The 26853-nt window shown below is 47.3% G+C and overlaps 1 protein-coding gene across 1 annotated transcript in view; it reads left to right on the forward strand.

Annotated features, from left to right (window-relative positions):
• Window positions 1–210: 210 nt before the first annotated feature.
• The window catches only part of tmeff1a (transmembrane protein with EGF-like and two follistatin-like domains 1a), a gene marked incomplete at both ends in the record, with an annotated part of 118636 nt that continues 91993 nt past the window's right edge, over window positions 211–26853 (forward strand). Inside the window, one exon of the mRNA XM_079244247.1 lies at window positions 211–346. Within this exon, the coding sequence (XP_079100373.1) occupies window positions 211–346 (136 nt within the window). The remainder of the gene's footprint in view (window positions 347–26853) is intronic.

Consider the following 26853-nt stretch of genomic DNA (forward strand, 5'->3'; position numbering starts at 1 on the left):
AGAGGAGGCTGCCTCCTCATCTTCCAGCCTGGACCAAGCGGAGCTCCTGCCGGGCTCCCTGAACGCGGCTGTCCGCGCGCGGCGCTCCGTCTCCCCCCCCTCTCTCTGCGGGACACAGCGCGAGGCAGCCGGGCTGTTTCCTCCTCAGGATTACCACAAAGTCTCCAGTCTTTCCTCCAGGACCAAGCGGAGCGGAGCGTCGTCATGGTGATGGGGGGTCCCGGGGGGGCCATCCGGTACCTGCTGTCCGCGTGCCTGCTGTCCCTGCTGCTGGACCTGCCGGGGGCTCGCGCGTCCTACCCCCCCCAGAGCGGGGAGTGCAAAGGCAAAGGGAAGGACTGCACAGGTAGGATGTTTCTGCAGCTGCATGTGTGTGTGTGTGTGTGTGTGTGCGCGCGCGCATGTGCATGTGCGCGCGCACAAAGCGTCCAGTTTGATACGATCTTCCTACATTAACGCGGCGCTGCAGCAGAAACCTGCAGGACGGCTCCACCAGTTGCCTGAAGGAACTGGTGGAGCATGGTACTGGTTTCCAGCACCATGCAGGACTCCTGGTGAGGACTCGGACTGGTTTCCAGCACCATGCAGGACTCCCGGTGATGACTCGGACTGGTTTCCAGCACCATGCAGGACTCCTGGTGAGGACTCGGACTGGTTTCCAGCACCATGCGGGACTCCTGGTGAGGACTCGGACTGGTTTCCAGCACCATGCAGGACTCCCGGTGAGGACTCAGACTGGTTTCCAGCACCATGCGGGACTCCCGGTGATGACTCGGACTGGTTTCCAGCACCATGCGGGACTCCTGGTGAGGACTCGGACTGGTTTCCAGCACCATGCGGGACTCCTGGTGAGGACTCGGACTGGTTTCCAGCACCATGCAGGACTCCCGGTGAGGACTCGGACTGGTTTCCAGCACCATGCGGGACTCCCGGTGATGACTCGGACTGGTTTCCAGCACCATGCGGGACTCCTGGTGAGGTCTCGGACTGGTTTCCAGCACCATGCGGGACTCCCGGTGAGGACTCGGACTGGTTTCCAGCACCACGCGGGACTCCTGGTGATGACTCGGACTGGTTTCCAGCACCATGCGGGACTCCCGGTGAGGTCTCGGACTGGTTTCCAGCACCATGCGGGACTCCCGGTGATGACTCGGACTGGTTTCCAGCACCATGCGGGACTCCCGGTGAGGACTCGGACTGGTTTCCAGCACCATGCGGGACTCCCGGTGATGACTCAGACTGGTTTCCAGCACCATGCGGGACTCCCGGTGATGACTCGGACTGGTTTCCAGCACCATGCAGGACTCCCGGTGATGACTCGGACTGGTTTCCAGCACCATGCAGGACTCCTGGTGAGGACTCGGACTGGTTTCCAGCACCATGCCGGACTCCCGGTGAGGACTCGGACTGGTTTCCAGCACCATGCAGGACTCCTGGTGAGGACTCGGACTGGTTTCCAGCACCACGCGGGACTCCCGGTGAGGACTCGGACTGGTTTCCAGCACCATGCGGGACTCCCGGTGATGACTCGGACTGGTTTCCAGCACCATGCGGGACTCCTGGTGATGACTCGGACTGGTTTCCAGCACCATGCAGGACTCCCGGTGAGGACTCGGACTGGTTTCCAGCACCATGCGGGACTCCCGGTGAGGTCTCGGACTGGTTTCCAGAACCATGCGGGACTCCCGGTGAGGACTCGGACTGGTTTCCAGCACCATGCAGGACTCCTGGTGATGACTCGGACTGGTTTCCAGCACCATGCAGGACTCCCGGTGATGACTCGGACTGGTTTCCAGCACCATGCAGGACTCCCGGTGAGGACTCGGACTGGTTTCCAGCACCATGCGGGACTCCCGGTGAGGTCTCGGACTGGTTTCCAGAACCATGCGGGACTCCCGGTGAGGACTCGGACTGGTTTCCAGCACCATGCGGGACTCCCGGTGAGGTCTCGGACTGGTTTCCAGAACCATGCGGGACTCCCGGTGAGGACTCGGACTGGTTTCCAGCACCACGCGGGACTCCCGGTGAGGACTCGGAGTGGTTTCCAGCACCACGCGGGACTCCCGGTGAGGACTCGGACTGGTTTCCAGAACCATGCGGGACTCCCGGTGAGGACTCGGACTGGTTTCCAGCACCATGCGGGACTCCCGGTGATGACTCGGACTGGTTTCCAGCACCATGCAGGACTCCCGGTGAGGACTCGGACTGGTTTCCAGCACCATGCGGGACTCCCGGTGAGGACTCGGACTGGTTTCCAGCACCACGCGGGACTCCCGGTGAGGACTCGGACTGGTTTCCAGCACCATGCAGGACTCCTCGTGAGGACTCGGACTGGTTTCCAGCACCATGCGGGACTCCCGGTGAGGACTCGGACTGGTTTCCAGCACCATGCAGGACTCATGGTGATGACTCAGACTGGTTTCCAGCACCACGCGGGACTCCCGGTGAGGACTCGGAGTGGTTTCCAGCACCATGCGGGACTCCCGGTGAGGACTCGGACTGGTTTCCAGCACCACGCGGGACTCCCGGTGAGGACTCGGAGTGGTTTCCAGCACCACGCGGGACTCCCGGTGAGGACTCGGACTGGTTTCCAGAACCATGCGGGACTCCCGGTGAGGACTCGGACTGGTTTCCAGCACCATGCGGGACTCCCGGTGAGGACTCGGACTGGTTTCCAGCACCATGCGGGACTCCCGGTGAGGACTCGGAGTGGTCCAGGCTCTTATTAAATGCCTTATAAAAGGCTCTGGTTTTCATTATAAAATGTGTTTCCAGGCTTCGTTTCCTTCCAGGTTCATATTTAGTTAGAAGAGCAGGAATGTGAGGAAAAGGGGTTCAGATGTTTTTCTGTTTAAATGAAAGCAGGTTGCAGAAGGAAATTCCATCTGAAGCTTGGAGGAGCGGAGACAAAGCAGACCAGGACGTCCAGGTTCTCTGGGTCTCTGAGCTTTTCTCTCAGAATCCTCCTCTCCTGCTTCTTTCAGACGATCTGTCAGAGTTTTATGCCGAAGCATCCCAACTCAGCAGAAAACCAGTTTTATATGAGTTCTTCAGGTCATTCGTCACAAATTTGCACCATTTCTTCCTTTTCTGTTAATCTGAGCAGCGACAAGGTGATTCTGTTTAAACGTCGTCTCAGCAGAAACCGGCGAAGGAGACGAGTCTTGTTTATAAACCAGTCTGAGGTTGGGTAGTCATGTCAGGCTGGTGGTGCTGAGCCAATCAGCTGACGGCGTCCGGTCAGGCTGCAGAATCCGTGGAATGACCAGGAGATGAAAGTGGCGGAGCGTTGATCGGGTTGGTGACGTCACTGAGGGGCGGGGTCTCAGAGGAAACAATGGACGAATCTTCGCCAGACTGAGACGAGCCGCATGTCCACGTCTACCTTCATGGTGGAATGTAGACCTCATGTGGGGGTTTTCCACAGTTTCCATCTGCTCTTATGGGTTTTAGGATGGTTCTGACTGGGTTTCAGCAGGAACCGGACCTGCTGAGGAACACAGGGCCCATAGCAGCCCCAGATCCAAACCAGCATGTCCATGTGGGGCCTGTAAGGTTGGTCTGTGTGGGAACTGGGCACACATGGGCTTGAACTGGTCCAACGTTGCAGGTCCCATGTGGTTTCAGCTACATGGATCCCACATGTGGGCTGTGTGAGGCCCGTAGGGGATGTAGGTGGGCTGAGTGGGCATGGGTTCCCATGTGGACTGGCTAGATGGGTGTAGATTGTCCTCTCCACCCCAACCAGTGGAGGCAGATAGCTGCCCTCCCTGAGCCGGGTTCTGCTGGAGGTTTTCTTCCTGCTAAAGGGGAGTTTTTTCCTTCCCACTGTCGCCGCGTGCAGCTCAGGATGGGGGATTGGATCCAAGTCATGACCAATCAGTTGGTTTCTGTTATAGGATATGTATGAACTGGCTTGAAATGACGTGTATGTAAAGTGTCCTGTGACGACATTGTTGGGAAGTGGAATAAATACAAATAAAGCTGGATTGAATTGAATGGGTCCCAGCTGATTCCCAGTCAGAACAACATGAAGCCCATGTGGGAAAACCAGGTGAGATCACCGTGGAAACTGTGGAGAAACCCAGCTTGGAGCCCAAACTGAACCCTTATGGGCCCCACGTGGACGTGCTGGGATCATGTAGGTCTCCGGACCAACCGTCTGGACATCAGACGCACAACAAACAAAATGTTGTCGCTTCTAAATGTCCTGTTTTATTCCCAGTAAAATGGCCTCATCACATCTTCCTGCGCTTGTTAACGACCGCTTCAGGGTAAAAAGACGAGTTTCGGCGACTTCTCGTCCCCATTGAACCCAAAAAGCTCCCGTCGGTCCCAGAAGACGTGAAGAACCCAGACAGGGACTGAAGTCCAAGCTGTTTGCAGGCATGTTTGCATCCCGTTGCAGCTCCATCTAGTATTCATACATTCATCACACTGTTAGACTCTCCATCCTCTTTTATTAAATATTTAAAGGAGAAGAGGAGCAGTCATGTAAATGAGTGTTAGCTGTCATCGCTCATCTTTCATTAACGACCTGCTGAATTATTGCTGCTTGTCTTTGCGTAGAGACGTGGAACACTTCTCACCAGAAACGCGCGGCGTAATGTCGCGTCCTGCTGAAGCAAATGGAAACGTTCCGAGTCAGTAGACAAAGCAAACACCTTGGTTTTCAGCGCAGGAAGTCTAATTCACGCTGCACCGCACCGCACCGTGCATGGGAACTACTGTACTCGCTGCTGGCAGCAGATAATGACACACTGCGCCGTGTTTGTCCTCAGAAGAGAAGACAGGAAGGCTCTCTGAGACGACAAATGGTACAAAATGGCTTTGGGTTTATTCTGGAAGCAGCCGGCTGCTGCGTTCAGGGTCTGCAGGGAAAATGCAGCCTTGGAGAAGCTGGTCGCCGTTATCGTGTTGGAGCTGTTAAACAGTTTGTTTTCTTTCTCCTGATGAAGTTTTACCTTGGACAGAAACAAGGTGTTGGACGTGTTGGAGATGCTTCCGTCATGCATCGTTCAGAAACACCAACATTAAAAAGGTTCTGCAGAGTAAAACCTGCTTTCAGTGGACTTTGGTCCACTTTGGTGACCTAACGTTAGCTAATATGGAAAATAAAGTGCGATAAAACGTGACGGGTTTGTACGTTTTAGTCGGTTTAAACAAAAACTAAGCCTTTAGTTTTCAGTTGGAAATAAAAAAACTAAAAGATGGGATTTTCTCCCTTTTCATCATTAAATAAAAAAGCAGTTTTATTGTATTTCCAGACAGGAAGTGCTGATTAATGTGGGCGTATCACGAAGAGGCTCCGCGTTGGGACGGACCTCTGTTCGCTTACGTACATACCTGAAGACGTCCGTTTTAAATGCTGTCATTCATCGCCGTCTTCATTCTTCTATTCATCTTTACCGTTTTTCAGCCAGTTCATCCACTAGGGGGCAGTGCTGAGTTCAGGGTTCACTTCCACGTTTTGACAGCGGTTGGTCGCGCTAGCGCGCCACTTTACAACACCAGAAGTTTGTTTTACTGTTCTCAACAACTTCTGCATCTTTTTGTGCTTTTTATTTGGTGGTTCTGCGTCGTCTTCCTCCTCTTCCTCCTCTTCTCTGGTTGCATGTCAGCTGAACCCCCTCCCTTCGGTTTCTGGTAGAAGCCCCCTGAAGACAGTCCCATCTGTCTCCTAATTCCAGCTTAAATGGGCCTTTCTGGACGGTTCCACCAACAGTTCCTGGATTTTTATTCCCTGATAATCTGGATGGTTTTCATTTCCACCATGAAGTTCTGGAGACTTCCTTCTGAGGCTGATAAGACGGTCGGACCTCCTGCGGCTAGTTTCCTTTAACGTGTCCAGAAGATGCTTCTGAAAGTGTTGTTCCTCAGCTCTGCCAGAGAGCGGATGTTCTTCCAGACGGTCTGTTTCCACTTTCCTGAGTTTCATCTTCCGTAAAGTTCCTGCATGTCGCCACCCGACCACCTCTCACTGCGCCCGTCGTACAAAATGCTTATTTAAATGAATAATTCAGGACAGAAGAGAAATTCCAAAAGCGAGCAGAGTGACCTGACAGGGATTAGAAACAGATGTCGACTTGTGTAAACAAGATCGTAAGACATGTGGCGTGGTTCAGGGAATGTGTGTGTGTGTGTGAATGTGTGTGCGCAGTTTGCTGATGTTTGTTGAAGTAGAGTCAGTTCTGTCCGTCGCCTCTCGTGATATTATCATGTATCTCCATGTAAATAAATACATCGTATGGAACGAGTTGGATGTCCTGCTTTGTAACTCGGGGAATGTGCCGGCGTGTTTCGGGAACTTCCGAGGAGCTGTGTCCGGACATGGTCCTCACTCCCTTCCTCCATACAGCGCCTTCTGATCGATTCTTACAACACGCCATTTTACAGACAATAAGTTTGTTTGTAGAAGTAAGAAGAACATTTTTACAGCTGCATATCTGCTTCCACACGGATCTGTAAAAACCTGCAGGTAGGATCCACCGATCAGAGTTCCCCAGTCCCGTTCTCGTTCTTGTTCTCGCCTCGTTCTCGTTCTCGTTCTCGTCTCGTTCTCGCCTAGTTCTCGTTCTCGCCTCGTTCTCGCCTCGTTCTCGTTCTCGCCTCGTTCTCGATCTCGCCCCGTTCTCGTCTCGTTCTCGTTCTCGCCTCGTTCTCGATCTCGTTCTCGCCTCGTTCTCGCCTCGTTCTCGTTCTCGCCTCGTTCTCGTTCTCGTTCTCGCCTCGTTCTCGCCTCGTTCTCGTTCTCGCCTCGTTCTCGTTCTCGATCTCGCCCCGTTCTCGATCTCGCCCCGTTCTCGTTCTCGCCTCGTTCTCGATCTCGCCCCGTTCTCGTTCTCGCCTCGTTCTCGCCTCGTTCTCGTTCTCGCCTCGTTCTCGATCTCGCCTCGTTCTCGCCTCGTTCTCGTTCTCGCCTCGTTCTCGATCTCGCCTCGTTCTCGCCTCGTTCTCGATCTCGCCCCGTTCTCGTTCTCGCCTCGTTCTCGCCTCGTTCTCGTTCTCGCCTCGTTCTCGATCTCGCCTCGTTCTCGCCTCGTTCTCGTTCTCGCCTCGTTCTCGTTCTCGCCTCGTTCTCGCCTCGTTCTCGTTCTCGCCTCGTTCTCGATCTCGCCTCGTTCTCGTTCTCGCCTCGTTCTCGTTCTCGTTCTCGTTCTCGCCTCGTTCTCGATCTCGCCTCGTTCTCGATCTCGCCTCGTTCTCGTTCTCGCCTCGTTCTTGTTCTCGTTCTCGTTCTCGTTCTCGCCTCGTTCTCGCCCCGTTCTCGCCTCGTTCTCGATCTCGCCTCGTTCTCGTTCTCGCCTCGTTCTCGTTCTCGTTCTCGTTCTCGCCTCGTTCTCGATCTCGCCTCGTTCTCGATCTCGCCTCGTTCTCGTTCTCGCCTCGTTCTTGTTCTCGTTCTCGTTCTCGTTCTCGCCTCGTTCTCGCCCCGTTCTCGCCTCGTTCTCGCCTCGTTCTCGATCTCGCCCCGTTCTCGTTCTCGCCTCGTTCTTGTTCTCGTTCTCGTTCTCGTTCTCGCCTCGTTCTCGCCCCGTTCTCGCCTCGTTCTCGCCTCGTTCTCGTTCTCGCCTCGTTCTCGATCTCGCCCCGTTCTCGTTCTCGCCTCGTTCTCGTTCTCGCCTCGTTCTCGCCTCGTTCTCGTTCTCGCCTCGTTCTCGATCTCGCCCCGTTCTCGTTCTCGCCTCGTTCTCGCCTCGTTCTCGTTCTCGCCTCGTTCTCGATCTCGCCCCGTTCTCGTTCTCGTCTCGTTCTCGCCTCGTTCTCGTTCTCGTTCTCGCCTCGTTCTCGTGTCGTTCTCGTCTCATTCTCGTCTCGTTCTCGCCTCGTTCTCATTCTCGTCTCGTTCTCGCCTCCTTCTCGTCTCGTTCTCGTCTCGTTCTCGTTCTCGTTCTCGTTCTCGTTCTCGTTCTCGTTCTCGCCTCGTTCTCGATCTCGCCCCGTTCTCGTTCTCGTCTCGTTCTCGCCTCGTTCTCGTTCTCGCCTCGTTCTCGTGTCGTTCTCGTCTCATTCTCGTCTCGTTCTCGCCTCGTTCTCATTCTCGTCTCGTTCTCGCCTCCTTCTCGTCTCGTTCTCGTCTCGTTCTCGTTCTCGTTCTCGTTCTCGCCTCGTTCGATCGATAACGATGAGCTCGAAACGTCCACCATGTGTCTGAATGTGTCATTCTGAGGCGTGTGGGGCTTTTCATTAGGGAGGCTTGTTGGTCTGAAGCCACATGTGGTCAGCGCCGCCCCCCCCCCCCCCACCACCACCACCACCAGCAGCAGCCTTGGGGATGTGGTTTGCCTGCTACGTTAACTGTTAATGGTCTCAGAGCGTCCAGGATTATAACGACTTCTTCTGGCAGTTTAATGGTGGCATTAGCAGCTGATTTGTGAGGATGAGTGTGGGGAGCTCCGAGGTTTCTGCTTTAGCTTTGATTTCTTTGTCCGGCTTAAGAGAAATAATCTGAGACTTATGGAGATTTACTGATTTAAAAGCAAGCAGAGATTTAGATCCTGCCGAGCTTCTCTGAAGCGAGACATGTGGCGTGCGCCTTAAACTCAGAACGTCTGCAGCAGGAACGTCTGGTTCTGCAGGTTTAAGACGGGTTGTTAACCGGATTCATTGTGTGTGAAGAAGACTTGTTGGGGGACGGTGGACTTCCAGGACCGGATTTGGACGTCCTCTACAGGCTCCCGTCAAACAGCTTATTTATCCCCAGAGGGAAAGCATGCTCTCTACGTGCACAAGCAGTTTTTTTTCTGGAAGTTTCTGGGGACTCTTGTGGCCTTTAGAGTAAAGTATGAAGGCAGGAAAGGGGGTGAGAGTGGTTGTCCCGAGCGAGGACCATCTAGAAACTTCTGTCATCGACTGCTTATCGATTCTCATGACTTCTAAACGCAGACGGATACTGCATTGTTTTCAAATTCAGTCCTCTTGAATGATTCTGGCCATGATGATCAGTAGTCCAGCCGGTCAGCATTCAACTGAGGAGGTGATGGCGGACTTCGGGAGGACCTGTAGACCACCACACCTCAGCGCCGTGTTGCAAGAGTCCAGCAAAGCCTCTGCTTTCTGCAGAAGGATCAGTCGCCTGGCACCGCTGTGCTGGCTTCTGCACGTCTGGCGGTGCATTGGTCTCCGGCCACCTTCCTTCCTGAAGGAGCTCCTCAGAAGTCAGAGAACATGCAGCATTGTGAGGGTCTGCACAAGCTGGACTCCAGGTGTTTCAGAGAACAGACTCGGCGCAGTCCAGTAACTCTGATCAATGCTTTGCTTCCTGGAATCAGACCAGCTGCAGTCTACTGGATGCTTTCATGGCTACACTATGTATAAATGCAGCATTAACTCATGATCCGGAAAACTTCGATGGGTCAGTAGTCTGGTCGTCTTTCCTTCGTTATAACTCGCTGTAATTGTTGTGATCTCGACTCCAGCATACAGTGATACTCTGTATTTTAATGTGATAAACTGGAGAATAAAACAGTTTGGACAGAATATAACTGTATTAAAGCTCCGCCTCCCTCTCTGCTGTGCTTCAGCCTTTACGCCAAAGCCCTCCCCAACAGACAAGGCTGTTCACAGCCTCATGTCTTCTGATTGGTTGTTTTTACTCAGGTATGAAGGATTTCTACCAGAAGTACTTTTGTTCCTTGTTCATAACAAACACAGTGGAGTGCTTTAAGTCTCGTCTAAAGGCCACTTTTCTTCTTTGGCTTTTAAAACTGCGTGAGTTGTTTGGTCCTCTGTGTATTTTACTTGTTTTATTTGTTCTTTTTAGTTATTTTATTGGGTATCTATTTATTTTAGATGGTTTTACCCATTCTGATTATTTTAATGACATTATTCGTCTCTCGTCTCGTCTTTGTGCCGCTTATCCGGGGTCGGGTCGCGGGGGCAGCAGCCTAAGCAGGGAAGTCCAGACTTACCTCTCCCCAGCCACATTTGCCAACTCTGCGGGGGGGATCCCAAGGCGTTTCCAGGCCAGCCGAGAGATATAATCCCTCCAGCGTGTCCTGGGTCTTCCCCGGGGTCTCCTCCCAGAGGGACGTGCCTGGAACACCTCACCAGGGAGGTCCAGGAGGCATCCTGACCAGATGCCCGAGCCACCTCAACTGGTTCCTCTCGATGTGGAGGAGCAGCGGCTCTACTCTGATCTCCTCCCGGATGACCGAGCTCCTCACCCTATCTCTAAGGGAGAGCCCGGCCACCCTGCGGAGGAAACTCATTTCAGCCGCCTGTATACGAGATCTCGTTCTTTCGGTCACGACCCACAGCTCATGACCATAGGTGACCATGGTCATAACATTATTATTTAGTGATATTTGACTCTGTGCAGCACTTTGGAGACCTTCTGTTTTTTAAAATCTGCTTTATAAATAAAGCTGATTGGATTGGAAACATTATAAAACGGGTTTAAGTTTATTTTTTGCAGCTCAGCTTTGAAACGTTACGGCTTCTGCAGCGGATCAGGAAATGGGACGCGACTGGTTGAGTGTTGGACTGAGCAGGAGCAGAAATGAACTCCAATAAGTCATAAAGCAGATTGTACATCAGTGTTGTTTTGCTGCAGTGTCACCTGGAAACATATTGACGGTGTAAACGTTGTGCCTGTTGTTGTAGCTCAGGGGGAAATGACAGCCCAGCTAGTTGGTAATTTATGGCCGTCAGCTGGCTGCAGCTTGGATTTAGTTCAGTCTGAAGGGTCTTCATGCTGCCGAGCTGAGTCAGGTTTTATTCCAGGACGGTCGGGAGGCAGCTCACTCACGCTTGCCAAGATAAATGAAATCATACTGTATAATTTGGCCCTGTGCGAGGCTTTTAAACACCCGCCTCCTGGGAGATCCCTTCAAAGTCTTCTGCCTCGCCTGGCGGAGCGCGCTTAGTCGCTCATACATGTTTGCCAGGATCTGCCACATGACAAATACACTTGGAGAAAGTGTAGCAGGCGTGATTAAATTTTCAGCAGTCGCCCTGACATTAACCAGGCTGCAGATGAATATTGATGTTCTGTCGATGTTGTTTGTGGTTTACACCCAGACCGTTTAGCCGTGGCTCTCACTCGCCGCCGCTCCTCAGTAACGCTGCCGCCAGGCTGGAGGAACCCAGCAGCTAGACGTCCAGGTGACGGCTTGTCGATAAGAAACAATAATCGTTGAAATTTACTCATAAAATATTAGGGGTGGGAAAATCAAATTGAAAAATCAAAAATCTGGATTCTTTTTGCTTCACAAAAAATTTTTTTTAACAAAAAATCCATTTTTTTTTCAAATAAATAAAAATGATCCATTACATAATTTTTTATTGTTTTTATTGCTCTTTTTACTTTTTATTTGTGGGGCATTATAGCAGCAGAATGATTGTCTGGCTACTGGGTTGTTTTTCCAAATTCCAAATCAAGAGAAATGAGGAGCAAGAAAAAAGTTTTATACATTTTTTTGTTTATAATCTACAAAAATCAGCAATATCGAAGAGTTACGAGAATCACAATTTAAATCTAATCTGCACCCAAAAAGTCGGAATCGAATCGGGACAAAAGCACATCGTCACAGTCCTATAAAATATCATAGATTGATCATGAGTCGCTCTGAGGCTCAGAGAATAAACAAGGTTTTTAATGAACCGGTGATTGTATCGACTCTTAAATCAGACTTTACTCTGATGAGGTTATATTTGGCTATTTGTTTTTATATTTACCGTATTTACAGGTCCACAGAAGCACTACAGCTGTTAGAATAAGAGACCAAAGACTGAAATTTATTCAAACGTTTTCATTTCTGATACATGTTTTTTATTTATTAACAACAACTGATAATGAGTTTCCTGTTTGGTAGCTTTGTTGTCTCTGATCTGCGCGTAAAGCCTGAAAGCAGCGTGCCGACACATTAAAGCCCAGGAGGTGTTCCTGCAGCCACGTCTCAATGAAACGCATCGTCCTGCATTCTCTGCATTCCTTCCGTGTGCCTGTTGACAAGCCGGGGTTAAGGTATCCTCTTCGTTTCCTCTTCAACTCGTTGGATTTGGGGAGATCTTTCGCTCCATAGTTCGGTTTTAGAGAGCTTAGTCTCGTTAACCCCAGCGGTAAACGATTCTTCCGTTGCCATGGAAACCCATTATAACGGATGTTGTATGAGGAGAAATGATCTGAGCCAGCATGAAAAAGTCATTTTAAGAATCAGATTGACGACGGATCGACTGAAACACAGCGAGCGACACCGTTCGCTGCTTCGCAACAAATAAAGCAAACTAAAGATCCACTAAAAGTCCAAAACTTTTCCGCTTTCCAGTTCAGTAATTAAGACTTTCTGAATGCTAATGTTTGGATGGAACGAGGGAACGTAAATGCTCAAATCGTTTATAAAAAAAACCAAACACTCCTTTGTTTGATTTTCTCGATGAGAAACTTCTCAGAAAGTTTGGAGGAAGCTGGAAAAAGAAAAAGATTGTTTCAGATACTTCATATAATCTGATCGCAATCTCATATTTAATATTGATCATATTAGGACATAAAGACATGAAATATCAACGCTACAGTGAAACAGTCAGAGACGGCCAACGTTGACTCCAGCGATCCAAACCAGTCAGTTTGGACCGACACACTTAAACTTCATGTATCGCTGCATTACTTATTATGTTTCCTGCATTTTTCTCACTTTATGTTAAATTTGTAAATTATATTTTGATTCTTTTTGTTACTTTCAGGTCATTTTATATTTTTTTCGTCTTTGTGGTTGCTTTTATCATCTGTTCTTTTAGTTTTTGTGTCACTTTGTCTGTTTTCATCCTTTTTCTGTGTTTCTTTGTGCCTCATCTGATTTTTTTTTTATTATTTCAGCTCTTTTTTCTGTTTGTATGCTTTTTTGTTTGCTTTTATTTGATCTAAAATGTTGTTTTCTGGAAGTGTTGCATCTCTTTTCACCTCAGATGGTCGTCATGGTTTACCTGCAACTTTGCATCCTCTTGCATCACACCGAGTTATTTGTAGAAGTAAAACTCTGGAGGTAATTCTGCGAGTCAGGCCCGTCAGATGTGATTTAGTTGGTTTCTCCGGCTCAGGTTGGACTTTAGATGAAGAATGTTCTGGAAATAAACGCAGCTTCGACTTCTGCGTAAAACAGTTTGTTTTTCCTGTTTAACAAGCATTTAATTTGTGTTAATGAAGTGGAAACAAACACGATAAACGACAAGATGTTCCTTCTGCTTGTCTTATGAGAAAACAACCAAAATATCAATTTATTCACAGCACGGCAGCGGAAGCGACATTAATCATAGTTTTGGCTCAGACACGTCTCCACCTCCACAGTTTTACATTTCAGGCAATTTTAAGTGTTTTCATGCAGAACCTGCTGATTGATGACACGTTTGCTGTTTCTTAAACACGGCGACAGGCGGCAGTGGGAGTTTCTGAGATTATTCCACTCAGGATTAGTTGTTTTTGGTGTTTCTGCGCCTCATGAAAACACTTCTGTCTGACTGACTCATTTGTTTATAACAGAGATTCTTTATCATCTTCCTGTGAATTCATTTTCTGACTCCATAAACTGTAAGAACAGTTTTCTGAGCGTTATACAAACATCCTTAATCTGTAGATCCTGCTTTTGGGATCCCAAACGATCATTGCAGCAGAAAATGGAGACTTTTAGCAAGTTGAATGAATTTGTTCAATGATTTTCCTCATTTCAGATTCTTATCTGTGAAAAATGCTCCATCTCTCATCTCTTTTCTGACATTTTTTCACTAAATTAGACAAAAAGCTGAGGATAAGAGGCTCTTAAAGCCTCCTATTAGTGATTATGGTGTCCAGAAGGCGTCAATGGAAAGACATGAAAGTTCCAGTCTGGTGGGGTGGACTTGGTTTGGGTGTTCTGGAGTTTTCCTCTTTCATTTGGTTTGGTTTGTTTTCGTTATGCACTTTACTGAAGCAGACCAGTGGGATGGCGTCATGCTGTTACAACAGCTGCTCACATGGTGGCGATATTAGGAACACTGAGCAACAAGAACAAAGAAAATCCTGTGAGTTGATTGGTTAACACCAAAAACAACTTGTTCAATTATGAAGCAACAATTTAATTCAGTCTTGTTTTTGTTTTTATTTGATTTTAAAACCAAATCTGTTGTTTTTTAAAATCTGAATCTGGCCAGCGGGAGCAGCAGGAGAGGCAGCCGGATGGCAGACATGTTGAGTTACGATGGTCCTGCATCGCTTTCTCTCAGTGGTTCGGTTTAGTCCGTTTGGTTTCAGACTGTCAACAAACCAGGATCCAGTTGGAAGTGAACTGGTTTCAACCAAACCAGTGTTTTACTTCTTTGTTCAGCACCAGAGTTCAAATTTGCATTCACATTGGTTCATTTCAGCAAATGGTGCAGATGTGAACACACTGAAGTCCATTCGCATCTGCAGATCTGAATCCAACTTCGTTAGTTGGCTCAGAAAGTCCAGTTCCTTTGGGACGGTGTGAATGTGCAACTGAACTTTACTGTTCTAGTCCCTGTATAGACATATGTCGAGGCTTGTTTTAAATATACCAACAACGCAAAGACTAAGGACTACAGCTTACCAGGTGGAAATGGAAATTGACCCACATTAATCAACACATGAGCAAGTTTCCTCAGAAATTCTTAATGCAGCGCCACCTCTGGTGAGGAGGGGAATTTGTTATCTAGAAAGTTTGTTTTGTTTGACTCAATGCGAAAGCCAATTCGCACCAGAAAAATGCTGCAACCCCCAACTGAAGTGCGTCTAGTGGACCATCAGGAGTGAGTAAAACTTAAATTTCTATTTCCACCATGCGGTCCAACTTGAGACTAGTTGGTTTCTTCATGTTTCTACAGCAACCATACCCTAACCATGTAGACGGGGTATCAGCTGCATCATGTTGGCTACGTAAAAGCGTGACGCCATAGTGATGTGATACCGTCCTTAATTTATAATAAATACTCACAAACAAAGGAGACTGGTGGAAATCCAGCAGTTTGTCGTCTTTCTTACAGGCAAGTTGTTTTAAACAACAAGAAATCCACCGTACATTGAAACACGGAACTAATCCTGTTTTATTTCCCACAGGAAGTGATGATTCTTTTGACCTATCAGTGGATTGCAATATGTGAAGCTCCACCATACTCTGATGGGCAAGACTGGAACTCCATCAGAAGTGTTCCAAAAAGCAGGACAGCTTGGAGCTGATACTTTACCAGCCTTCCCAGTTTTTCCCATTGGAAACCCAGAAAATGTACCAACCTTCTCTTCCACTCACCGGTGGAAACGAGGCTTTACCGTCTGAGGTGTCCCAACTTTCCTCCACTCAACATAAAGAGGCTTCATGGAGACAGAACTGAGTTGTGATGTGTGTTGGCATGCTAACATGCTAAACTAAATCAGTAAGCATAAGAATAAGAATAATGAACTATTTTATTTTGAAAAGCTGTCTGTACATCATCATCCAAGTCTCCTGTAAGGTCTGGAAACCTGGAAATTATTTCGGTATTTTTTGTTAAATTACAGTTTAATAATCTTAATGTCAAGATATTTGTTGTTATTGTTATTGCTAGTCCGACATTTGGGTTAGTTTATCTTGTGCTCTGTTTGGATGTTTTGGCTTCTATTTTAAAGGAGTTTAGTGAACTTTAGTGAATATTTCGAGTTTTATAAAATAATACACTTTTATTGTTTTGGGAAATGTGGTTTAGTCCGCAGCTCAGATATTTGATGGCGGAAGTCTCAGACCTGGAAGATGTCAAGATTTTGGGACAGGTTTCACATTGTTGGTTATGGAGTAAAGCCTCTCCTGGTTCTTGGCGGTTCGTTGAGTCAAACAAATAAAACGTGACCTGAAGTCAAGGATTTATTGTGAGACACATTGTGGCATCCTGCTTACTTGCGCGTGATAACCAGGACAGAATTTGAATTCTTCCTCTGTGGTGTCCGTTCACTTTCTCCTGATGTGGATCCTCTCCAGCCGATGACGAATTATCCCACGATACGTTATTCCAGCTGACTTTAGGGCAAAGCAATTATCTGCAGCATTACAGGGTGACAGACGCTTTTAATTGTCTTTCAAGAGGCAATAAAAGGTGTTTGTCAACTGGCTGGATGAGGACTTTCTAAATCTGTTTTGGCTCTCAGAGTTTAATTAAGCCTGGAGGATAAAAAGCGCCATAAAGTCAAGGTGCTCTTCGGCTGAAACCACAGCTGTCTGTCAGGGAGGAGCGTGGACATGTCAGACGTGATCAATCGTCGTCATGAAAGCTGATTTTCAGGCGGACTCTCAGGGGCCACGTGTTGTGCTGTGAAAATCAAAGTTCTTAGTCAAAGAACTGTGTGGTTTCTTTAGAATAAACTTTTGTAAAATATCTGGGGTAAACTGATATTTTACAAAATATCAGTTTACCCTGCTTGTTAAATAACCAAGCAGGGAAATATCTGCATTTATGTTTAGAGAGCACGGGAGCCCACGTCTGCTGGGTCCCCCCCCCAGTAACATCTTCCTTTTACTTTTAGGAAGACATGTTAGCAGTTTGCTTGTCTATTTATTGGTGCTTTAAACACAATCAGTCGGATAAATCATTCATTCAGGTGGATGAAAACATGACGAGCGTGAAAATAAGAAATAGAGGAGTTTTAATCCTTTAGCGGACCACTGCTGTTCCTGCGGTGGTCCTTCGGCGGACCACTGCTGTTCCTGTGGTGGTCCTTCGGCGGACCACTGCTGTTCCTGCGGTGGTCCGTCGACTGACCACTGCTGTTCCTGCGGTGGTCCTTCGGCGGACCACTGCTGTTCCTGCAGTGGTCCTTCGACTGACCACTGCTGTTCCTGCGGTAGTCCGTCGACTGACCACTGCTGTTCCTGCGGTGGTCCTTCGGCGGACCACTGCTGTTCCTGCGGTGGTCCTTCGGCGGACCACTGCTGTTCCTGCGGTGGTCCTTCGGCGGACCACTGCTGTTCCTGCGGTGGTCCGTCGACTGACCACTGCTGTTCCTGCGGTGGTCCTTCGGCGGACCACTGCTGTTCCTCTGGTGGTCCTTCGACGGACCACTGCTGTTCCTGCGGTGGTCCTTCGGCGGACCACTGCTGTTCCTCTGGTGGTCCTTCGGCGGACCACTGCTGTTCCTGCGGTGGTCCTTCGGCGGACCACTGCTGTTCCTGCGGTGGTCCGTCGACTGACCACTGCTGTTCCTGCGGTGGTCCTTCGGCGGACCACTGCTGTTCCTGCGGTGGTGATTCGGCGAACCGGCACTGTTCCTCTGGTGGTCCTTCGGCGGACCACTGCTGTTCCTGCGGTGGTCCTACAGCTGATCACTGCTGTTCCTGCGGGGGTCCTTCGACTGACCACTGCTGTTCCTGCGGTGGTCCTTCCGCGGACAGGTGCTGTTCCTGTGGTGGTCCTTTAGCGGACACCCGTCAGACCTCAGCAGTGTGTCCAGGGTTCCTTTCAGGTTTCTTCAGTACAGAATAAACTTTTCTCATCTTGGCAGCACGTACAGAAGTGAGAGCTTGTATTCCTTCCTGATATTTGTCAGCTGGGTTGCCATGGTGATAAGCAGTCTCCGAGAACTGATGTTGGCACGCTTTCTGTGGGAAGGTGTGTGTAATAAAAGCACATCCCTGAAGCAGGTTGTGTTGGTGGACACGTCGGACGGTGTGTTTGATGCCGCTCGGTAAGGTGATCTCTGCAGGTGAAGCCTTCGGGCCCCTGGGGGCCCCATGTCACTCTCTAACTGCAGCACCGAACAATGACGTCTGCACATCAAAGAGGATAAGCCGCAGCCTCAGATCAAGTTTGCTTCCAACACGTAAACCTTAATGGTGGCTGACCGCAGGTTTGTCCGTTTGGAGCAGCGACCGTTGGATTGATGCGCCGCTTTGATGCCGCTCTCATTAGCTGGGATTATTTTCAGGCTGACTGTTGCGGGAACGTGATACTTCCTTTCCTGTGGGTTGTTTTAATCTTTCCCCCATCACCGCGCTGTCACCTCCACCGCGGTAGACGAGTCGTTTCACCTCCAACATTCTGCTTTCATGTCGGCTGTCAGACATGAAATTTCCATGTTCATCATTATGATTCAATACCGCAGGACAGAAACGCTCGTAGGAGTTAAAACGTGCTCACAGAGAGATCTGATCATGTTGGGAAAGAAAATCCACATAAAAACTTTTTAAGTTTGGTTCAGAACTTCTCTGATTGGAGAGTTTGTATTCAGTCATGTGGCTTTTGTAGGCATGAATAAAGGTTGGGCAAACAAAGATACCAGAGGTTTCCATTTTGTTGAAGTTTAGGTGCAGTTTTAGACACTAAACACTGAATGGTCCTTCTGTCATGCACCTTCCAGATGCTTCCCTTCTCCAACAGACCTGAATCAAAGGAAAGTCTGGTTACCAGGCCTCCGCACATGAGAGATTCAACTGAACGAGACAGGGTGGTAGCTCTGGGCTTCGGCACGCCTCATGTAGATCTTTTTTATGCGATCAAAGACTAATTTAAGCTTTGAATGTGCCGCTTCAGACCATCTTCTGCGCAGCCAAGCAGATGAAAAGATGGAAAAGTTCTGCAGCATCATGGTGTCTGGATGGGGACGGTGGTCGGGATTAAGTCCCTTCCTGACCAATTCTGCCTCATTTCTGCTCCTGAAAATCCAAATGTTGGTGTTTTTATAGGTTTGATGCGACGTGTGTTTGGTGTAAACAAACCACAAACAACCGTTTCTCTCTACCAAGGCCTCAACCAGTGATTCCCAACATGTTTCCTTGAAGAGCCCCCCCATTGCAGCCATATTCACTGGTTGGATGTGCATGGTGTGGCTTACTAAGTAGCTTTAAGCTAGATGGTTTCATATAAAATATAGCAGACAGTGACGACCCTCTGAGGGTTTGCAGGCTCTGAAAATGCCCGTTCCCTGTCCAACGCTCTCCAAAGGTTGCCAGAACATCCTGCTGGATGAAGATAAAACATTATCTTAAGGCCCTAAACTTGCGCGGTTTGTCAGCTTTTTGCCTGCAGTCTTGATGAGTAAAACAAGAAATGAGCGACGGCTTTTATCTCTCCGCGAGCTTTAACAGCTAACGGACCAACTGAAGTGATTCAACTGAGTCAGAAAACTCTGATTTGACTCGACTCCTTTTGATCTTCGCAGGTCAACAAGCTGCTTTTTTCCACGTCATCATTAAAGCCTTGGCTCGTTCTCCCGATTTGACTTGACAGGGAACCCAGAAGTACCTTTGATCACGATTTAAACGATTGGAATAAGCAAGAACAACACAGATATCAGGTGTTTTCAAGCAACCAATAACATGTTTACCACACGCTAGCGTGATGTTTGTGCTGCGGGGGAGGCTGTAGTTTCAGGACCTTCATTTCAGCATCTTTTCCCACGTCATGTTTACACGTTGTCAGCTTTGCTGTCATTTCACTGTAACATGAAACACTGATAAAAGTCCATTTCAGCTGGACGCAGAAGACGAACAGTTTTGTTTTGCTGCAGTTACGTTTAGTTCAGTCCGTTTTCACTTGACACAGAAAACTGAGTAAAACCACCAGAAACCACGGGGCAGCGTTGAGGCGTGTCGCTGACACGCTGCTGGGGAAAGGGAAAAACCAGAGAAGAAGAAGGACAGGAAGAAGACGATGCAGAAACCACTAAATAGGAAGAAGATACAGAAAAAGCTGAACAGGAAAAACGTACCTAGGTGTCTAACGGAGCATAAATGGACTTTCAGGGTAACAGAGGTGTATAATCCAGGTGCTGCCATGTTTCTGGATCTACCTGTAGAACAGGTGTTTTCACCAACAGGCTCGTCTACCTGCGGTGGAGCTGAGCTGGTTAAATCCAGCTGGTTTTGGAACAGCTGCTGAACTGGACTTTTACTTCACGCTAGGGCTGCTCGATTTTGACAAAATTATCAAGATTATTTTGACTGAAATTGAGATCTGGATTATTTAACACGATTATCCAGTATTTATAAACAACGCTGCGCGTCGTGGTGCTCTAGACTCCGTGTCGTACATTATAACCGTCTAATGTACGGTTCCGAGTTGTTTAATCCGCTTTTACCGCTTATATAGGAACTATTTTACGTTGGCCTGGATGTACGTTTTATACCAAACAACCGCTGTCAGGCTGCAGCGCGTTTCTCTCATTCACCTGTTAAAAGACGGCTGATCTGAACCAGCTGGTTAACGCGTTGCTATGGTAACGCCCCGTAACGGAGGGATATTACAGTGTTTAACTGGCCGAACTATATATAGGAAAATAATGCAGCCAGTTGTCGCTGACAATGGTATAAACTATGTTTAGGTGAACTTCCACATCCTACTGCAGTTATTCTACATGGACCTGCAGCCGGAGCCGACTGAGACTGGCCGCCTGGGAGTGCTTTAGGACGGGAGAGGCTCCCGCTGCTCCTTCCTTACAGTAACTGCAGAACAATATGTGCCTTCAAGTCAGTCGCCAAAACACCAGAAAAGTCTCTAATAACTCCAGTAAAAGCTGCTAGATTTGTCGCTTTTAACAAAAAAAGTCTCCAGATTTAGCGAGAAAGTCTCCAAGTTGGCAACAGTGTCTGAATGAAAGCAAAGCGGCTGTGGGAGGAGTTTACAGCACAGCGCTGCAACGCCAGAGACGCTCGATTAGCAGCTGAAGACAGCAGGAGAGGAAACTGCAGAGAGAAAAATAATCACACCCTTTTATTTTTATGGTCGTTGGAAACCCAGATCGTACTGAGATTACAATCTGATTCATCGCCCAGCCCTACTTTACGCCACGCGGGTTTTACTCCTCTAGTAGTTCAGGACTGAGTTGGGATTCTCGCCGAGTTGCTGCTCAACGAGTGCCGAAGAACAAACCGGAGAACGACTAAAACCAGGTGACAAGCTCCTCCCTCCTCGCCTTTCTGTCACATTGCTTTTCATACGTGTGCCGTCAGCTCCGCGGAGTATTGCTGCTCCAGCCGACGGCTCCGTAGACGAGGCGGGAAGGCAGTTTTATGAAGTGAAGTGGAATTTCAGAGGCCTCGTTTAAAAGATTTATAGCAGCTCGGCCTTCATTCTGCTGTTTCCTGCTGCAACATGCAGCTTGATTAAGAACATAAACGTCCTCCAAATGCTGAATATGGAGGCAGCGGTTCGGGTTCAGACGGGTTCAGCAGGAGTGTCTGTTTCCCAGCTGGTCAGGCGACAGGACAGTCGTTTGTCTTGGTCGCAGGCAGATGAACCAGCAGTGGACTGGAGATGAGAGACAACAGGAAGCTGAAGGAAAACGCAACGTGACATTTCTCTTGCTTCGTGTATTAATGTGCTGAAGGTCAGAGTTTCCTCTTCACTACACATCTGGTTCTTTCTCCACTCTTGAAGCTGAGTGACATTTAAATCAGATGCTTGTGGACGTCATCAAACAGTTCTACTTTCTCCAGCTGAGAGGCTAAAGGAGCAACATTCAGTCTTTTTCTGATTAAATATTCACGTATTGATTAGGTAACGGAACTTAGTGCTGAGGGGCGTTTAAAACTCCAACGATGAGATTGTTGTGGTTCCAGAAGTCGAGTGAAAAAGTCCAAACTAATTTTACCTGTTTACCATTCTCACACATTTTGGTCCCTTTCTCTCAACTTTTGGGCTTTTTGGGATTTTAAAGCTGTTTTTACGAGTTGCTACTTCTGTCACTTCAGATAATTTAAGTCCAGTTTTGTTTTCTCTTCAACATATTTTATACTGTTAAAGTATTTTATTTCTGCTGACCTTAAAGGAAATAAACGTCCAGACTATGGCTGAGCGGTACGGTAAAGTGTTCATCTCACAGTTTCATTAAAGGTCATATTTTACGGTATTCTTTTTCATTCGAGTGTTCTTTCCCTCATTATCATCTATTATGAAAAGAATTACTGCACTTGCTTACCGTCAGGAATGGTGGTTAGCTTGGTCTGTAATTTTCCTGTGTTCCGAGTACAAGGCGGCGTTGCAGAAATATCTGCGGTCTGGCAGGACATAACTGGGATCCAGTTTTCACCACCGTCTTTCTCTGCGGTATTTATAGGAACCATATGTGACTGCGTTAGTTGTCTCGACCCACTCGCTTTATGTCTTGAATGGACGTCTGGCTGCTACGTGCAGGTTTAGCGGTGGACGGTGTGAATCTTAGCTTAAGACATTCTTGGAACTCTAAAACATGTTTTCGTCCAACGTCATGTTGCAAGATGCTGGTGTTACCACCATCGGCTACAACTTTAGCTCTGCAGCAACAGATGGTTGTTTGGTCCACGTCGGTCCTTCTAAAGTCGAAGAACTTCCAAACCACAGATGTGGCTCCTCTTTTTGGAACTAGTTCCTTTTCACATGTTGAAGTGTTTGTGTCCGGCAGTGAAATCTGTCCCAGCTGAAACACTTTTTATATGGCGGTATATGAAAAATTAATATAAATAAAATAAACACCAGTTGCCGGTATGCACCGGTATACCGTACAGGCCTAGACACACAAAAAATGATCAAACATCAATAGTTTTTTACTTTTTTAATCATTGTGAATGACTTAAACAACTTTTAATCTCCTTAAAACTACAAAACCTTCATTTTTATGATTTAATACTCAGTAAAATTTGAATTATTGGATTATTGAATTATTTTCCAGACAATAACCACCAGGATGATGGTCTCAGCTTGTGTGTCGAGTCTTAGAGATGTCAGAAATCATTTGATTTCTATTTTTTGTTGTGTTTCAGATAGTTCCCTCCTTTAAAACTGCTGTAAAATCACCATAAATTAGTCATTTTCAAGCCTTTTTTTTTCATAAATCACTTAAAACAACTCAACACCTGCTCAAAACTACTAAACATTTAATCACTTTAAGACTTTAATGCTTTAAGTGCCTGTTTTAATATTTCAATTTTTAATTATTCATTAAAAATGCACAAAACATTAATTATTTACTGTATAATTAATAACAGGGAGATGGGGATTTGCTGGTCACAAGAGTCTTGCATATGTCAAAGATCAGCAGCAAAGCTGTTTTTATGTCGGTATTTTTCATCAGATTCTCCCTCTGAGAACCAAAAACGTCCCATTGACGTCCATTAAAACGACTCATTTTAATCTCGCAGTCATCGCAGTTTAAAATGATTCATTCTTTGCTGTCAGCACTTCATTTGGAAGAAAAGTCGTGATATTTGACATTTTCACAGGATTTCACCAGATTCAGCGGTTTTCTCCCTTCCGGCTGATGCAGGAAATTGTCGTATTTTTGCGGCGATGGCGCCGGTGGGACGCCATGATACAACAGAGAAACTCCTTCAGATGTAGCGTCTCGTTTGCAAGGAGACAACAAACTGATATAACATTTATGAACCCTTTAAATGATTAAAATATTGGTAGTTTTCAGCTACTCTGAAGTTGTTTTAGAGATTTAAAAGCTGATGTTTTCTGGTTTCATAGCAGCGTCTGTGTGGACAGTTGGCGATGAAAGGACGGTTTGTCTGAAGACGACACGAGTTTAAAGTAAATCAGGAAAAGAAAATTCCATCAGTTTCATCCACACTTAGGCTCGAGCTGGAAACATTCTGCTGCGTGAGAAAAGACGGAGGCGTTACGGGCGCTGGAATGATCTCAGAGAAGCAGCGGAATAAGGAGGTAGCGTAGGGGGCGGGGACTCTCAGCTCCAACGCCGGGGGGCGGGGTCTGAGGTGGCGTACAAACAGACGCGTTGAGCTGTACTGATTTCCTTTCCGTACGCTGCCAGCAGTGTGTGGCCACACCAGGAATGTGTTGGGTTATGTCTGATACTTTGTTTTTGCTCAAAACATTTGATGGACACGCTAACAGCTAGCATCAGATGCCTGAATAAAACACAATGCTACGACGTCCAGATGGCGACAAACTGAATCATCATGGACTGGAAATTTAACTTTGAGGCCTTCATGGACATGAAGTACGATGAATGCGGGGTCCTGGTTTAATCCGTCTCGTTGGCCTTCTTCCTGCAGAAAGTGTTTTTTTTAGTGGAAGAAAACCAGTTTGCACTGGGATGTGCATGTTGGACCTGCTGCCACAACACGCATCTAAACCAGGTCTACTCAGTTAGATATTCATGTGGGCCAGATATTCAAATAAAACAAATGATCAGAGCCAGTCAGTAAAGTAAGGGAAAATAAATCAGTAAAAATAAATAAATAATTTTTTTTAAAAAAAGACACATTTACATTTTGAAAAATAATTAGTTTATTAGTTTTTCTATTTTAAATTCAGTCCCACGTGAAAAGGGCAAATGCACAAAATAAAATAATGAAAGTTCCAGTCAGAGTTTATTTTTCTCCTAACTTTTAACATAAAAAGGTCAAATCAAAGTAAACTTCTCGATGTGGCGCCTCCTCGCATTATTATCTTTAAACTCCGCCACACACTCATTGCATATTAAACACATCGGTTTGGCGCTCCAACGGACGATAAAATAAACAAATACTTATCAGTCCACATAGCTGGCAGCGTATTCGGCACAATGTTCACGTGTTGCCATAGTAACACTGAATGTCGGCATTCGCGCTTTTTCCTTGTTGGGTTTGATGTAAAAAAAAATTCAATTTACGTCAAAATCCACAAAGAAAAACAGCGTGAATGCCAACTTCCGGCGTTACTATGGCAACACGTAAACATTGTGCCGAATACGCTGCCAGCTACAGTCCATGCGGGGTTAAATCTGCAGTTTTGTTGTCAATTTTGTGTTTCGGGACGGAGAGCGACATGCTTGCTAGCGCTACTCTTACATCTTCAAAACACAACAACACGCGCTGGGGTTAATGTTGCTAGGCAACCAAGTGTTGCATTCATGGCCTGTAGGATTGTAGGCCACTTAACCAGCCTAGGAATGACTGAAGGTTCTTGATTAATATCTTTATTCTTTTACATAAGCTGGGCCACATAGAAGTTGGTTCTGGGCCGCGGGACGCCATTTGAAGAGGCCTGATCTAAACGCTTGGTGATTGGACCTCTTTATCTCGACATGTCAGCCTCAGAATCCGCTCTGATTTTAATGGATAAACTTTAGTTTGGTTCTGCAGTGTGAGTCCCGTCAGTCTGCAGGCAGGTGGTTGTTATGCTGCTCATCACTGCGCTCTTATAAAGACGAAGCTGGACGCGGGTTTCTGTTTATTCCTGCAGCTCACCGTGTCGTCTGTCCTCATTTCTGACCTGCAGATGTGGAGCTTAACATCTCCAGTCCAAATCCCGACTATCGCTGGTCGTTTGTGTAGAAGTGCTGCAGCATCCCGACAGAAGGTCTGACACCGGGCCAGACTTCTCCGCCCCGCCATCCTGCAGACACAGTTTGTTTCTCTGACCTTCCGGAAACTTTGAAGCTTTGGGAACTTAACTTGTCTAATCAGTCGTGAAGATTAGGCGAATTATGGAGGCTTGAACACTTCCAAACGTGACATTTAAACTTGCTTGATTTAAACATACTTGACACAAAATGCACTAAAATGTGCATGTGAGGCAGTAAATGGTAATCTGTGAGCTGACGTCCTGGAAAAGCAGGTTAGAGAAGCTGCAAGTGTTAAATGAACGAAGTGTTTTCACTGGAAGGCAGATGGAGTCTGTGGAGGAGGAGATGCCGTTCTACCATCCCAGCAGCTGATGTGCTGCTCTGTTTGCTCCCAGACCTGCAGATCCCTGCAGGAGGTTTGCAGCTCTGAATGTATTTACTGCTGAAAACATATGCGTTTGCGTTATTTACACAAGATGTGTTTTATCTGCCGGATTTCCTTCTGTTGTCCAGGCCTGTATACAGATGGCAGCTTCTTCAGCTTCAAACGAGGACGAACGACGAGTGTTTCATGGTTTCTTTTAACCCGTCGTTGCTGCTGCACTCTTACTTCTACCCAGCTGGACTGACTGAAACCTAAAAGTCCATCTTTCCAGCGACGCTGTTATCTCAGATGTCCATCACAGTTAAACATCAAAAAACGTAAAAATACTTTTTATTTCTCTGGTTTTAAAGTAAAAAGTAAGTTTACAGGACATTAAACTCCACTAAGGGTCAGTAATGATATTACCAAAAGTCTATGGACGTCTGGAACGTCCCGTTCTTAATCCATCGGGTTGAAAAGAGCATCAATGGTCATTGGACGGGTCAATATAGCGCACAGTGACAAGAACAACATAGCAGGTTGAGAAAACACTATAAATCATTCATTTTATGTCCTTATTTGTTGAATAAAAACCAAACAGAAACAAAATAAAGACATTTTTTCACAAGTTTGGATTGGATTTGGGCCGAAGCGCGGTTGCCGTGGTGACGGTAGTCATGTGATCTGCGACAAGGTGAAATCGGCCAGCTTCGTGTCCAAATCACCAACAGAATGAGTGCAGAATGGGCCACATAGTGTAGGGTCAGGGAATCCGCTGGACATTCGGACATGTCCCTGGTCTCTTTGTCTCTCAGCGTTGGGAAAAACGTCATGGCAACAGGAGACCTCACCAGCCCCCATTTTCACAGGGTCATGTCAGCAGCAGGCCAGTCTCTTATACCCAGGACCACAGGTTCCGCTAGCGGCAATCTGCCGGCTTTAGCCACGCCGCCGCCTCCGTCGCCGAGCAGCACATTTTCTTTCCATTCGTCCCGAATCAAGCTGTGAAAAGAGCTTCTGTCGCCAGAAGACAAAGAGTCGGGCTTTAATCTGTGTCTGAAGAACGGACCGCCGTCGCTTTACTGCAGCTGAAAGAGACGTTTCTATAATGAATCATAAACCAAAGGAGGAAATGACATTTTCTACTAAATATAATGGAGTTTAACGAAATATTCTTCATCTGTAGGATGAAATAATAGATTCATTAATCATTTATGTTGTGAAAATCAATTAGTCTGTGGAAAGTGGCTTATTTTCTGGTTGACTTGCT

The sequence above is a fragment of the Telmatherina bonti genome (genome assembly GCF_933228915.1).
Source record: "Telmatherina bonti genome assembly, chromosome: 7".
NCBI lineage: Eukaryota > Metazoa > Chordata > Actinopteri > Atheriniformes > Telmatherinidae > Telmatherina > Telmatherina bonti.